Genomic DNA, 15,556 nt, shown 5'->3' with positions numbered 1-15,556 from the left:
TCTATTTACTGGCAACTTTGATTGTGATGAAGTGCTTCATTGGATAGTTCATAATCATTGTCCAATAAGATCACGTAGAAGAAGATGGAGTTTATCATCCCGCGCAAGATGTTTGAGATTAGGTATACAACAGTTACATTTCTTGAATTTTTTATGTCAAAAAATCATTGAGCATTTTAGGAGCTGAACACCTCTTAAAGGTTTTTTAAGACTCAATTTTTTTCACAAAAACATGCAACTCGTTTAAATTCTTTGAGCGGATATTTGAGCCCGCCTCGCCCACAAGGATGTCCGTGTGGTGATCAATTTAAAATATGATTGGTCTATACATATTATGAATGGCAAATAGACATAACTAGTTATCAACTCCGCTCTCGTACCGCGCTGTTAAACATTTTGATGTTAGGCAGAAGGTTTGACGAAAATCGACATCTTGTTTGTATTTAGTACTATTATTGTAAATCTTAGCAATGGAGAGCGAACAGCATCATGCTACTCCGGCGAATAGAAACCACCGAAAAACGCAAATTTTAAATCACCAGCGAAGATATCAAGGATGCAAGAACGCGACGAACTCGGCCATTTGAACAACCGGTTATCGGTCTATATAGAGCGAGTTAAAAATCTCGAGGCAGAAAATGCAAGTTTGTCGGCTGAGATCGAAACGACCAGAGTTCGCAACGAGAATGAAGTCAGCAACATGAAAAATATGTTTGAAAATGAGCTAAACGACGCTCGCAAAATGCTTGATGAAACGTCTATGGAGAAGGCACGTATACAGCTTGAAAGCGGGCGAAACGCAAGTATTGTTGCCGAATATAAGATAAAGTAAGTTAGCACGAATTGAGTGTTTTTTTCTTAACATATGACTTATTTAGACACGATCTTCCAAGTATTTCTTTTCTGTTTTAAAACACGTGCACATTCTAGCATGTTCGAGATGAGCACTTTTAATTTAGTTGTGGCAATTTCTGCATTAATTTTGTTGTATAATGAACTGAATTCCGCATGTGGTTGTAAAACCTCCATCTTTTTATCTGAAACACTTGAAAGTATCGTGAACTCTTGTTTTCAATGTTTGTATTACGTATATCATTATGTTCTATTATTAGCTGTTACTGGCCACGGTTACGAATGTTCAGCAGGGTATTGAATAACATGAACGCATGAATTAGCAACTTCCAGAACTTTCATGTAATAAAGGAAGTATGGTAATTATATGTACTTCGTCAATTATCTTTAATTTTTGACCAATAGGTATGAAAATTCATCCAAAAAGCTAAACAATTGTGAGGAAAACCTTCAACTTGTGGAGATGAAACTCAGTCAAAATGAGAAAGCTTTGGAAAAGACACTTCGAGACAAGAGAAGGATGGAAGGAGACATTCAAGTGTTACAAGATGAAAACCAACAGCTCAAGGAGGCTGTGGAAACATCAAAATGCAGTCTTGAGGAGGAAATTATGTTGCGAGTTGATGTAGAACATCAGTTGCAGTCAACAAAAGAGGAAATGAATTTCAAACAGCAAATGTTTAACAAGGTTGAGTTTTATCATATGATCCAGAAGATTTTCATTATCTAAAATTTTTCATTGCATTATAATGTAGTTGTTATTTGCTTTCATAGGAGTTACAGGAGATGAGAAATCAAGTTCAACATATGGAAAAGCAGAAAGTAAAAATTGAGAGCGACTACAAATGTAAATATGAAGGCATAATGACAGAGAAATTACAAGAGTTGCGTGATATCTATGAAGAAGAAAATGAAAAACTAACCAATGATGTTCAAAATCTATATCTTGCCAAGGTAGTATTACATATTTAAGTGTTTTCTTCATTTTGTATTTGTTTTGAATTTTTGTTGGTTGGAGTGCTAACAGGACTAATGGTTTGTTTTTAGTATGAAGACATGAAGGAACAAGCAAGGGATGATCAAATTAAATTGGCTGAAGAAAGAGATAAAACTAGAGATCTTACAAACAAGGTGGAAGATTTACGAGCTGAATATACAGTTGCTCAAGCAAAGGTGTGTTCCTGTAAATAGTAATTTAAAAATTAGGGAGCTAATTGTATTTACCATTTAGAGTATTTGAAATTTACCAACTAACACAGATATCATGCTATTCAAGAAAATTTCAAGGTTTAAATATTTATTTCAAAAGGTTGATTCATTGCAAAAGCGCCTTAAAGAGCTTGAAGATTTGTTGGATGATCAACAGATGCGTGCCAATAATACTATCAATGCACGTGATAAAGAGATTCAGGATCTAAGAGAAAACATGGCAGAATCATTAGCCCAGTATGAAGATCTTATGGGAATTAAAGTTGCTCTTGATATGGAGCTTGCCGCTTATAGAAAACTTTTAGAAGGAGAAGAAGTTCGGTGGGTGTTAGGATAGGTTTTAAGGTCACTTCTGGTTTTAGTTGTCACGTATCATGTTTATTGCATTTGACTTTGGTAATTTTTTGCAGACTCAACATCACTCCTCCTCCATCGCCTGTCTTTGGTGAAAAGTACAACAAGAAAAGGCCAAACAAGCGACCTAGAAAAGAAGACATGGAAGCAAAAACTACAAGTACTACCACAGCTGCCACTGGAAATATTCAGATAATTGAAGCAGATAGTAATGGAAACTTTATTAGACTGTTTAACAGTGGAACTCAGGTACAATTTTTTTTGTATTAATTAAGGATCAATAGTCAAGGTTAAATAACGAAGAATTTCTTTATTATAGGAAGAAACAATGGGTGGTTGGATTATATCAAGATTTATTGATGCCAAAGACCCAATAATATATAAATTCACACCAAAATTTGTCTTGAAAGGAGGACAGTCTGTTACGGTATTGTTTATGTAAAGAATTGTTTGTAGAATTTGGTTAGTTGCTAATTTTAATTTTTCCCAATTAGATTTGGGCCAGTTATGGTGGAGGTCAACACAGGCCACCCACGGACCTAGTTTTTAGACAGCAATTGTCTTGGGGAACTGGAGATCGTATTAAAACAACTGTTACAGACAACTTAGGAAAGGTTTGTAATGCCCTTATTTGCTAATTACTAGTAATTAGTACAAAGTGTTGTGTCACATCAAAATGATTTTGCTTTCCAAAATTATTTGTTGAACGAGACTAAGAAAAAAATTTCGAATGAAATATAATAGCAGTAGTTACTTGTGATAGTGCTGTTAACTTTTTAAAATGCTTATTGGAAACAGCCAACTTAACTCCACTTCAGGTAACCCATTCACATATGAAGAAAAATGTTTGCTCTTACTAATTTCTTAACATTAATTTAGGAGGTAGCCAGTTTATTGGAAGAAGCTGTTGTTACAACATTTGATTGTCCAGATTCCGGTGCCAACAATCCTGTCATTACAGGAAGACGAGCCAAATTGGTAAGATAGTTTTGGTAATTTTGTTTGGAGAATTACATAATATAATTTGTCTGAATTGGATTTCCCTTCTGATTTTTATCAATAAATGAGTCAAAATGGGCTTAGATTACTCTTTAAACTAATTTAAGGTTGATAGTCAACTTCTATATAAGAAAACTGATTTTTTCATAAACATGTAACATTTACAATGGAAATTCCATCAGTTTACATGGAAATTAATTTTCATTACAAAAAAAGAATGCATTTGAATGTGCAATAATCTCAAGTAATGATTTTATAATTATTTTAGATGCGCTCTGGTGGAGCAAATGATGAAAGATGTATTATTTCTTAGGCCAGGGATACAATGAGCATAAATTTAAACAAGAAGACTAAGGTTACTTTGTGCCTATCAGCCTCAAGCAGTTCTGTTTGTCACATTCGTTTGTACTAAACATTTGTAAATATGAAACATGTATTCAAATTTTATTTACCTGCTCAATAAACTAAAACTTGCCATTTTTGTTACTTCCCATCCCATGTAACATCATTTTGGCTTAAAATGAGATACTGTCCTTCCATCTTTATGAATTTTGAAGACCTAAAATAACTTGTGAGTGGTTTGAGAGTTCTGCAAATGTTGTGTAAAGATGCACAAAAACGGATCACCATATGCCATGAAAAAGATTTGTGGTAAAATGCTGAAACATTGATCACCTTTGCAATGTTTGGACCATGTAGCAAGGTGAGGGATAACTCTTCGAAATTATGTCACAGTTGTTTCCCAAGTATATTTGATCTAAAACGATGCTTCCTTTGGTTGAGTGAGAGGTATCTTGAGTCAAATCTTCAATTGTATCATATTGTTGTGCGAGAAGGCATGTGAAACGTCAGAAGCGTGTACCACTCGTGTAGCTCAAATGACATTGAGAATGAGCTAAAATGGCGACTGATAAGGGACACTGCAAGGAAGTGCAAATAAAGGGAGAAAGAACCGTTTTTATTTGGAGTCCGAAAAATCGCTCTTTCCTGATCCTTCAATTCTTTGTCGTTCTCTTTATTTTGTGTGCTATTATCTTCACGTGGCTCGCTGCTGAAGTTTCAAACAATTGCGTTGGTGTTATAAGTTACAACAAGGGGAAATGTACGCTTGATTTGACCAAAACTCATGATGATGAGGAACACATTATCGCAGAGATTGGCCACGGGATTGGCAATGTAAGGTATAAACATTTTTCAATTGAAAATGGCCATAAATATGTATTTTATAATGGCCTTAGACTGACTGTACGTGACTTAGAAAACCATACAAATTGCACTCAAGTGCACTGGTCTAAAATGACGAATGACATGGCGTACCCAACGGATTGTTTTCCATTGGAAGCATTGGTATGGAGGAGGAGAGGCGTATAAACAAGTATGGCCATTTGAAAAAACAGTGATGGAACTGGCAGCATACTACCCTCAAGATATAATAGCTGCCCATTATTATAATACACCATCATTTGGACCCGTTTTAGGGCGATATTGGGTCAATTCTCAAGGCATTGCTATAATTGTCAATCAGGCTTCCCCTTTGGTTGTAAGTATCAACTCCAAAGCCCAACCAGGAAAACTTTGTTTCAGCATAAATCCTGCAATGTATCCTGATAGTCAAGAGCCTGTTGAATTGAAGTATGCAATTTGTTCGGCAGACAATGTCAAGGCTATTCAACAAGCAATGGCTCTAAAATACTTTAGGCCCATCACCAAAGCTCCTGATGCAAAAATGATGCGGTATCCAATATGGTCAACTTGGGTTAAATTTGGTAAAGGTGTAAATCAAGCAGATGTAGAGGAATTGCTTCAGAAAATTGTCTCAAATAAATTTCCTTGCAGTCAAATTGAAATTGATGACAAATATTCCACCACTTATGGAGATTACAACTTTGATCCTGTCAAGTTCCCTGATCCTACATCAATGATAGCAAAAATACACAACACCAGTTGTCGTGTTACAACTTGGGTTCATCCATTTGCTGATATCGTATCAGAAGCATTTAAAGTTGGAAATGATTTACATTATTTTGTTGTTGGTGGTGATGGGAAAACTACTGGACTCTTGAAATGGTGGAATGGTTGGGCTGCAACAATAGATTTCACCAAACCTGAAGCATATAAGTGGTTTCAAGATAGATTAAAGGCATTTCAAAAGAAATATAGCATAGACTCGTTTAAATTTGATGCAGGATCCATGTCTTATTTGCCCTTCCAATATACTTTAAATGGTAGTAACATTCCATCTCAGTACTCTGTAGCTTATGTTAAATTGGCATCTGAAATCAATGACATTGTTGAAGTGCGTGTTGGTGACCATAGTCAAGATTTGACAGCTTTTTTGAGGATTTTAGACCGAACTGCTGATTGGGACTCACCCATGGGCATTCAATCTGTTATTCCAACTGTGCTAACAATTGGAATCTTGGGCTATCCATTCATACTACCTGATATGATTGGAGGCAATGGGGCTCCTGATAAAGAGCTTTTTATTCGTTGGATGCAATTAAACACATTTCTTCCAGTAATGCAGTTCTCTCGTGTACCTTGGGATTTTGACAACCAGACCCTTGAAATTGCCAAGAAGATGATGGACATTCGCGTATCATGCCAGCATTGCTTGAGGGTGCTAACAATAGCATTGGTACTGGTGACCCAATTATTCGTCCTTTGTGGTGGGTTGCACCTGATGATGAAGTAGCTCTTACCATTGATCAACAGTTCATGGTATCTGACTTATACTTGGTGGCACCTGTTGTCAAACAAGGTGCATTCAATATCACTATCTACCTTCCAAAAGGAGTTTGGATGGAGCAGTTTGGAAAGAAGATGCAACATATGATAACTAAAGGCAGATCTATCACGTATAAAGTAACTATTGAAGATGTCTTTTATTTCAAGAACATTAAATCATTACAAACTTAAACTTGTTATTTTCATTAATTATGCATTCAACTGAATATGATTTTTCTTATTAAATTGAAGATTGTGTATTGGAGTATCAATTAAACATTCACATTTCCTGTATAATCTTAGAAATAAAGCACATATGAGATGATAAATATTTAGGCCATCGATTGAAATTATTTGAAAATGTCACTGATTACATGCATATGATTGTAATTGTGTTAATGGCCGGAAGAAATATCATCAGCTGAAAACAGGAATTGGTTGGGATTGGAAGGAGATCAGTGGCTGCAGAGTAGTGGTATGTATGTAAGAGTGTTCTCAAGAAAACATCCTGCATGCTGATGTGCAACAAGAGAATGCAAAAGGGAACTTCTTTGAAATACCATTAACTGGAGCAGATGTTTGCTTTGATGACTCCATGAGGAGAGAATCAGCATGAGATTCACAATTTTTAGTGCTTATGAGAAATTAACAACAATGAACTTCAACAATGTTTTGTACCTGTTTGCCATGTAATGTTCAATTTGAAAAATTTATAGGAACAAGAAAAATTGTCACGCTTGTTACTTAGTTTTTGTTCGGCCCAATCTCCACACGACCAAAATTGATGATATGTAAGTGTTTCGATGTTTACCATATATAATATTCGTTGTTATTGTATTATTATAATGCCGATATTGCGTCGCGAAGTTCTTGAAACAATGTCTTCGATTTCATGTAAAAGTGTGTGAAATTTGTTTATCGAGTGATGCGGTCATTTTTTTACTTGAGAAATAAATCCACGACATGGTTTGTGATTATTATCATCTCTTTACTCCTTTTTTTAACGATGTTACGTCGAAAGCGAATAAATATTGGCAAGAAACCATGGCGAAAGGAGGATAGAGGTCTATTTAGATTTGATCCACATACAAGAAAGCTTGAAGTGCGCAATTTAAAAGGTGAAATTATATTGGATGGGAAAATGGGAGTTCATATAGCATCGAGCTATTCAAATCCTGAAGAATCCACTCTAGATGGTTTACATTACACTTGGGGTGGTCACATCTTTCAAAGCATGATAAAGGGAGATAAGAACTGCATCACCGTGGACTGGGATAGTATTTCTGACGAAACGTTTACTCCAATGGATTGCTTTAACTTGGGAAAACATTCATGGTATGGTGGTGGTCAATTGAACATGCCAAATTGGCCAGTCAATAAGGCGAGCATACCAATGTTACCTTTTTATGCCAAAGTTTATAATAACACACATCAACATTTCACCTCTGTGCTTGAACCTTATTGGTTAAGTTCCAGTGGTGTTGCAATTTATGTGGATGAAATTGTTCCATTGCATGTTAGCATCAATGAAAAGAGCAATGGTATGCTTTGTTTGAAAGCCAGTGCTGAGGGTTATCCAAATTATCCTCACCCAATTCACTTAAAGTACAGAATGTGTTTTGGGAACAACATGGAACTAACTCATAAATTTATGACATCACGATACTTTGACAAGCCATCACAACCCTTCAGTAGCTCATTAACAAGGTACCCATTTTGTGCCATGACATCGCCAAGTCAAGCAAAGCTGACAAGGTTTTACAAGTCTATTCTTATACGTCAATTTGCCTGTGGTCACATAGACCTTGGCTTTCAAGAAGGTTTAGAATTCAACAAAAAAGATTTTCCCAATCCGATAAGCTTGATAAAGGATATTCACTCAAGAAATTTAAAAGTTAGTGTAACTGTAGATTCAGTTTTAGGTAGAATAGAAGCTGTTCCAAAGAATTTCATATTGCTCAGCAAAAGGAAAAAGTATTCTTTAAATCTTTCCAATCATACTGCAAGAAATTGGCTCATTGACAAAATATCAAACTTTAAAACTGAGTTTGAAATTGACACTATGAGATTTTGTTGTGGGCAACTAGATTATCCCATTATAGAATACAAACTTGGAGGTCGAAATCCAGGCATTATTATTCAAAATTATGCAAACGCTTTGTCTAGCATAAGTAAGAGCACTGAAATTCTAGTTGGCTACAAGACACAATCATTGCCCTTGATCATAAGGATTGCTGACCGCAAACCTGAATGGGGTAAAGAGAATGGCCTGAGATCCATTATACCAATGGTCTTAAGCATTGGGGTTATTGGGTATCCCTTTGTAACTATAGGACCCATAGGTGGTAAACTGGACAAAGATCCTGAAAAGGCAATGGTTGAAAAAGAGTTGTTCATAAGATGGATGCAATTAAGTGTATTTTTTCCTGTGATTGATTTTCAAACGTATCCTTGGGAATATGATGATAATGATGTCATTCAAGCTTCTGCTGATATACTTGACTTAAGATATAGTCTATGGGATAACATTCTTGTTATTGCAAAGGATGGTGTGAGTGCAGGATTACCAATTGTTCGCCCAATGTGGTGGCTTGTTCCTGAAGATCGTATGACGTACGATTTAAGTGCTCAGTTTATGCTAGGCAACATATACTTGGTTGCCCCAGTGCTTTGGCCTGGTGCCAAAGTACATGAAGTCTATCTTCCTAAAGGGGTGTGGAGGGAGATGTTTGGAAAAGGTCTGAAGCATGAAATTGAGGTTGGACAGTGGATCACATTTGATGTGGATTTAAAGACTATTGTGTACTTTGAATGTCTTATTTGCAAAACCTAACTATGTTTGAATTTCTACTGTCTACTGCATCCATTATGAGAATTAAGATGTAACTGTTGCAATGTTTTTTGTCTGGTAATGTAAATAAATAAATTTTTGTGAATAGTTATTAAAGTTTGGAGTGAAGTTGTCAAGCAATACGATTTCTTGACATTTGATGTTCATTTTTGTTTTAAGTGGAACAGGAAACCAGTACAAAGTGAGCTAGTGAATGTGGACTACTCTTTGTCAAAGATATTGTTCAATTAAATGGCGGTCGTATTCACTCGTAATGATCAACAAGATACAGCAGAGGCGACATTGTTTTACGACAATGAAAGGGACACGGACACGCTCACCATTAAAGAAGATGGAGTAAGATCAATAGATCAGCCAAGAGCTTTATTCCCTTGGGAAACTCGCTCACTTCGAAGAAGACGAATTTTGCAAGTCATAATTGGTGTTCTTGGTGTTGCGATCATTGTGTCCATTATATTGGCATTTAAACTTATTAACACTGAAAGTAAGTATTTTACTTAGGAACTGCCAGATTTAAGCCAAAAGAATGGACAATCGACTTTAAAAATGCTGCCAATGAGTTCGTTCTTACTGCCCATATTGGTATGAACCTTCGCAATACAGCTCTTCAGGAACGACATACAAAGACTAAATCGAAAGTCAAATATGTCAACAGTAATGGTATAATTTTGACCTTAACACAAGAAACGAAGAACATTTTTTCAGTAAATTGGACCACTATTTCAAAACATCCCATCAAGTTTATTGATTGCTTTGAGCTATCAAATGCACATTGGTATGGTGGAGGTGAATTATCAAATCAACCATGGCCCTTAGAAAATGTTGAAGTACATATGGCACCATACATACCATCAAGTATGACAACCAGTCATAGTCTTGGCACAAGCATGCAAAGTTTTGGAAATTTGTTGGAAAGGTATTGGTTGTGTTCTAAAGGTGTAGCAATTTTTGTGGATAGCTCAGTGCCACTTCATGTCAGTTTGAATGAGACAGGAAACGGAAAGCTGTGTATTAAATCTGATAAGAAAGACTACCCTCCCAAAGCAGTTTCCTATCTTGGCTACAGAGTTTTATCAGGCCATGACGCAAGAGAACTACAATACATGGCTGTTAAAGAATTTTTAGGAAAGGCACATACTTTTCCAAATAAAGACCTTATCACAAAAGCATCATGGATTATCAAGCATAATGTTTCAGACAGGAAAATTAAAGAAATACGTGAAAACATGTTGCAATTTAAATACAATTGTTCATATGTTCTCATCAAAAGACAGAAACACAATGCACTTCCTTTACCATATAGCTCTATACACAAGGATGAATTTATTAATTTAAAAAGAATAGGATGCAAAATTGGAGCAGATGTTCACCCATACATTAAAGTAAGTACAACAGAATTCTTAGAGTTGGCTAACAAGGATTACTTCATAAAGGACTGCAAAAGAAAGGTTCCTGGCCTCATTATGTGGAAAAATTCATTAGCAGCCGTCCTTGACTTAACTCATGTGTCTGGCAAAAATTGGCTGAAAAACAAATTGGCAAACCTGGGATATGATTTATTTCAATTTCATGGTGTTGATGCCCTAAATCTCCCATTATGTTGCCAGTTTATGAATGGAAGCATCAATCCTGGTAATTTCTTAAATGAATATGCCAAATTTGCAGCTAATATGAATGGCTCAATTGTTAGTGTTGGATATAGAAGTCAAGCTTTGCCAATTTTTATACAAATAAATCGGAAAGAGAACACTTGGGATGGATTGAGGTCATTGATTCCAACTATTTTAACCTATGGCATTATGGGTTATCCATACATCATGCCACCACCTGTTGGAGGTAACCATGGCAACACTGACGAAGAACTTTATGTACGATGGATGCAGTTGAATGTGTTTCTTCCAGCAATGCAATTTCGTGCAGAAATGGCACCATGGACATTTGAATTGAAAGAAATCTTTGCACATTTGTTCAAGCTTAGAAATCACTTAATTCCTGTTTTATTAGAGGCATTTTCAAATGTCACCAGATCAGGTGCACCAATTATTCGTCCATTATGGTGGGTTGCACCCAAAGATCCCAGAGCACTAGAGCACTCATCTCAGTTTATGTTAGGAGATACCTACTTAGTTGCACCAGTGCTTGTGCATGGAGCTACAAAGAAAATGGTTTATTTACCAGTTGGCCATTGGAAGGAAGAATTTGATGAAAGGAATGTGATTGATGTTAAAAATACTGGACTATGGAAAGAGTATCCTGTGAGTTTGAAAACTGTTCTTTACTTTAAGTGTCTTGCCTTATACAGCTAAGTGAAGTGCATATCAGATATAGTTTGAGTAGTAGTGCCAGCAAACAGTGTGCTAGGAGTATATGAATGACCTTAAAGTGTTACCTGGCTAAGTAGAATTGCTGTCTTTTTAGACATCAAAGAATTGTAACACAATGTTGTATTGAGTTAATTTGTCATTCTTGTTGTGCATATTCAGATCCGTCTCTTCCATTGTAAGTAATGTTTTGGTACCACCAGACTTGTGATCAAACTCATATTACATGTGACATGTTTTCATGGTAAATTAGTAATTAGAATTGCAATTCCAAATATGATGAGTATTGAACTTATTTTCTGCATACTTTTGAACTTATCAATTGGAAGATTTCACTTATATAAATAGTCGTAACTGTTTCACATTACACTATATTGATAAGGTACACCAGTTTTCAGTCGTACTAAATAATGCTCCGAAAGATTTGTTAAATGCATGTGAATGTCCAGTTGTTGAGAAAGAATGCTTTGCTGGTAATAAAGAATGCCTGTGTTGAGAGCATACCAAGATTTAAATCATTTTAGTAATAGGTGGAGATGTCGGTATCACTTGTAATAACATAAACTTTGCAAGTTTATATAATAATGACTACGCAACCTCAAACTACTCTTGTCTCTTCAAGTGGGTCGGCCCAGAATCTAACCCAATACTCATTCAATCCCTGCTGCAGGTCCCAGACGAGGCCACTCTTTTTTGTTACTCTTTAGAGCGATTCTCTAAAGATGAGGTAAAACGGCGTATCGCCGGTGGAAAACTTCAGAGATCAACAAGCTACAAAAGCCAGTCGGTGGATGCACATTACTTGGGATCACCTTAGTCCTTATCTATTTTTACAAGTTATCTTTACAAAAAAGGATGTTTACATTTTGTAAGGCCTTAATTATGATTACAAAATTTATTAGACTGCCTTTATCTTTACAAAGTTGACTTAGGGAGATGACTTAGGCAATATGCATCCTTTTAAAAAAACCGCAACCTCCGCAGACGTTATTTTTAGACCGTTTTGACTTAATTAAACACCTACCTACGAACTATGCTGCACAAAAGTGATTAAAACAAACCTTTCAACAAAGAGACACCTGCAAAGCAACGTTAGCACCGAAGCCGCAATAGACTTAATGGATAGAGAACCGCCTCTTTGAATCCCCATACATTACCCAACGGCTTGCCAACCAATTATTCTTGTGCCCAACTCACGATCACCTAGGTACCGTCGATGGCACTGTTTAAAATTATTGCTACACGGAACTAAATGTATGAAATTAGTTCGTCTCTCAATCATCTTCCATACGTAAAATAGATCTTCGACTTGAATTTGAGACGAGCAAATCCATTACATCATGAATAATTAAACTATCTTCCTGCTCTGACTTATTTTTCTTCAAGTTTAATAACAGCAAGTTATTTAACTTGACAAGCCACTGTCATAAGACTGATTTTGACAGCTATTTAGCAAAAGCAATGCCGGGTTTCATGCACATATTCTGTTTCGCTGTTTCAATGAGACAGTTTTTAATGCATATTCCTCTTGATGATGCAAATCACTTCTGAATTTTTTCAAAAAATATTTTTAAGCATGCTAGTTGCTTTTTTCATTTCCATGTGTTTGATGAACATTTCAAATTTTGCATGGTTCAAAATAAAAACAATTGGAACAAAAATGTGAAATCTGTTGATGAAGCATCATCAAGGTAGAATATTTCAGGCGTTTCTAATTTTAAATAAATTTAATCTGCGCTATGCAGCTTTAATGATAACATACTGAATTGCGCCTTGTCTCGGACCGTAAATTTCTTGCTTTTTCAATGAGCATTCTGTCGATAGCTCAAATATTTCGCCATATTTTCGTATTCTTGTTAATTTTAGCATGCTATTTGTAGTTTAGTTGCAAACATCGCGCTTTGATTCATGGCTTTTGATTTTTAATATTTAGTGATGGAATTATTTGAATATCTATAATTAAATATACATATTGTGAAGAACTAATACACACGACCCAAACTCAAAGAAACCCATGCCTTTTTTCTTTGAACTTAGGATCGTGTATCCTGGTGATCAAAGATTGAAAAATTTATGAAAACCGTCCATCACACTTTGCGATATCAGACATGTATATACCGTTTTGGTTGTTTTTAGGGCATTGCACAATGATAATAGTAAATTGCTTGACAGATATAAAAGCTTTTAGGAATATAAGATGTATCATAATTTTCAGGCAAATGTCAGTTTGACCGCAAAATGCACTGGGCCATGCTCAAAACTAAAAAAACCAACACTAACAGTAATCAAAAGAACGCTGACTAACTTTGCAGTATAACTGATGAAGCCACTGTTCAATGCATCTTCCTGTTAGCGCTGATCACCAGGAATTTAACTAAAAGTCTAAAAAACACTATAAACCTGACCTGAAACGTCGTATTTGGTCTCCGTTCCTAGATTGACGTATCCCCAAATGATAAATCCCCAAGATTAGTTCCGTAAAATCCACGACAACTATGATATAAATCCACGACGATCATCATGTAATACACCACAGCCGTAATTTAATCTCCGATGACTAGCATTGCGATGAACGACGACTGACTGTAAGCAACGACAACTTTGATTTCACCGATGACAAAAATATGGTGTAGCTTACGAATATAATGCGCCACCTTGGTATTCTTTCTTCAGTCTTCACTACATAAAAACGAAAACTTCAACATAACACAAAATTCTTTGAAATTTTTGAAAAGTACCTTTATTGAAAAATAAAACGTGACACCAAAATCGTTATTAATGATGGACCGAGTCCTTATAATCAAACTCCAAAAATATTATAATTTTTTGTCGGAAAACTTATAAATTCTGTTCAATTTCATCCCATTCAATCTAAAGAAGTTCTTGCAAGACAAAACGTCACCATGAAATAACATTACATCTTGGTAAATGTGGTCATGTAGATCGTCCATATGTGTATGTAGTCATGAGAAGGACGGTTGCTGATATTGACTGACGTTTCGACAACCTTAGCGACAGTCATCTTTAGAGTCAAGTGAGAAGTAGACTTTTAGAAGACCTGACACATCAACGCATTCATGACACTCAAAAAAAGAGAAAACGTTTCACTTGAGAAAGTCTCTGAAGAACTCAAACAACGGAAATATCCGACCTCTCAACAATCAGTCAGCAGCGGAGCACTGCACTTGCAAGAACGAAGAATCGATGAAGTACGTAAAAAAAGAAAACGCTTCACTTGCAAGATTTTGTGAAGTACCTCATTAATGAAAGACGCGCTGCACTTGCAAGAGTGGATGAAGCATCTCAACATTGAAAGACGTGCTGCACCTGCAAGAATCGGCGAAGTATCTCAAAAAGGGAAGTTGCGCTGCACCTGCAAGAATCCGTGAAGTACCTCAAAAAGGGAAGTTGCGCTGCACATGCAAGAATCTGTGAAGTACCTCTATACATGCATTTATAAATTTGTTTCATGAGTAAGTTTCTTCCAATGAATGTTTCTTTTGATTTTTATAGATTTCAAAAGAAGGAAGTCTTATATAGACGTCTTGATATATGATAAAAGTTAATTTCAGACAGATTGTTCCCATCTCAAAGTTATTGACTTACATCTTTAATGAAGATACTAGGCAAATGAAAACTTCGAGCAGCATTTATATGGCCATACAAGTGCAATACGTATTAAACATGCATTTACTTTTGTTTTACGATTAGATTTCTTCCAGTAAATGATATTTTTGATATCTTGTACATTTAAAAAAAAGGAAGACTTATGAGACTATTTTGTATGCAATTGAATGTCGATTTCAGATAGATCGATCACAATTTTTCTCATTTACTTGTACATGTTTAGTAAAATATAATAAACAAATGGAAACTTCAAGCTGCCAGTATGTAAACTGGTGCATGTACAACACGATCACATGAACACAACATTTCTTTTTGTTTTTAGTAGATTTTCAGTTCCAACAAATGTGTTTTTCAAGATATTATTGATTTTAAAAGAAGGAAGTCTTATAGACTTCTTTATGTGCCACAGAACTAACGATGGATCGTGACTTACTGTCCAATCACTCGTAACATAAACTTATAAAGCTGCCTTTTGTCCAATCACACTTAACATAAACTTATAAAGCTGCCTTTTGTTTTAAAATCGCACTCGTTTACTTGAAGAAAGACAACAATTTTATAATAAAAATGATAAGATGACAAATTTGTTCATGCAAAGTATTGAGAGAAGTGTGCA

The 15,556-nt window shown here is 35.6% G+C and overlaps 4 protein-coding genes across 4 annotated transcripts; all 4 read left to right on the top strand.

Moving 5' to 3' along the window:
* The first annotated feature begins 19 nt into the window (after positions 1–19).
* LOC124448103 (lamin-B1-like) lies at positions 20–3,938 on the top strand. The gene is made up of 11 exons (XM_046999118.1): positions 20–122; positions 469–828; positions 1,258–1,540; positions 1,627–1,806; positions 1,900–2,025; positions 2,162–2,382; positions 2,472–2,664; positions 2,735–2,842; positions 2,910–3,029; positions 3,295–3,393; positions 3,683–3,938. The coding sequence occupies exons 2-11, from the start codon at positions 557–559 to the stop codon at positions 3,725–3,727; spliced, it is 1,647 nt and encodes a 548-aa protein (XP_046855074.1). The 5' UTR covers positions 20–122; positions 469–556; the 3' UTR covers positions 3,728–3,938.
* Positions 3,939–4,017: 79 nt separating this feature from the next.
* LOC124448107 (myogenesis-regulating glycosidase-like) lies at positions 4,018–6,470 on the top strand. The gene has a single exon (XM_046999129.1). It carries the CDS (start codon positions 4,718–4,720, stop codon positions 6,107–6,109), a length of 1,392 nt encoding a protein of 463 aa, XP_046855085.1. The 5' UTR covers positions 4,018–4,717; the 3' UTR covers positions 6,110–6,470.
* A 677-nt stretch (positions 6,471–7,147) lies between these two features.
* LOC124433286 (myogenesis-regulating glycosidase-like) lies at positions 7,148–8,974 on the top strand. The gene has a single exon (XM_046983046.1). It carries the CDS (start codon positions 7,148–7,150, stop codon positions 8,972–8,974), a length of 1,827 nt encoding a protein of 608 aa, XP_046839002.1.
* A 323-nt stretch (positions 8,975–9,297) lies between these two features.
* On the top strand, positions 9,298–11,698 carry LOC124448090 (myogenesis-regulating glycosidase-like). Its single transcript, XM_046999108.1, has one exon. It carries the CDS (start codon positions 9,577–9,579, stop codon positions 11,296–11,298), a length of 1,722 nt encoding a protein of 573 aa, XP_046855064.1. The 5' UTR covers positions 9,298–9,576; the 3' UTR covers positions 11,299–11,698.
* Positions 11,699–15,556: the final 3,858 nt, after the last annotated feature.

The sequence above is a fragment of the Xenia sp. Carnegie-2017 genome, unplaced genomic scaffold (assembly GCF_021976095.1).
Source record: "Xenia sp. Carnegie-2017 unplaced genomic scaffold, XeniaSp_v1 HiC_scaffold_13, whole genome shotgun sequence".
In the NCBI taxonomy this organism is placed as follows: domain Eukaryota; kingdom Metazoa; phylum Cnidaria; class Anthozoa; order Malacalcyonacea; family Xeniidae; genus Xenia; species Xenia sp. Carnegie-2017.
The sequence above is the reverse complement of the archived record's forward strand: the minus strand, read 5'-3'. Positions and strand labels throughout refer to the sequence as shown.

Excerpts from the sequence above, each read along its gene's own strand:
- LOC124448107 (XM_046999129.1), top strand. The coding sequence starts at position 4,718 with ATGACATGGCGTACCCAACGGATTGTTTTCCATTGGAAGCATTGGTAT.
- LOC124448103 (XM_046999118.1), top strand. The coding sequence starts at position 557 with ATGCAAGAACGCGACGAACTCGGCCATTTGAACAACCGGTTATCGGTC. Across the intron at positions 829-1,257 it reads GTTGCCGAATATAAGATAAA|GTATGAAAATTCATCCAAAA; the intron begins GTAAGTTAGCAC and ends TTTGACCAATAG. Across the intron at positions 3,394-3,682 it reads CAGGAAGACGAGCCAAATTG|ATGCGCTCTGGTGGAGCAAA; the intron begins GTAAGATAGTTT and ends TAATTATTTTAG.
- LOC124448090 (XM_046999108.1), top strand. The coding sequence starts at position 9,577 with ATGAACCTTCGCAATACAGCTCTTCAGGAACGACATACAAAGACTAAA.
- LOC124433286 (XM_046983046.1), top strand. The coding sequence starts at position 7,148 with ATGTTACGTCGAAAGCGAATAAATATTGGCAAGAAACCATGGCGAAAG.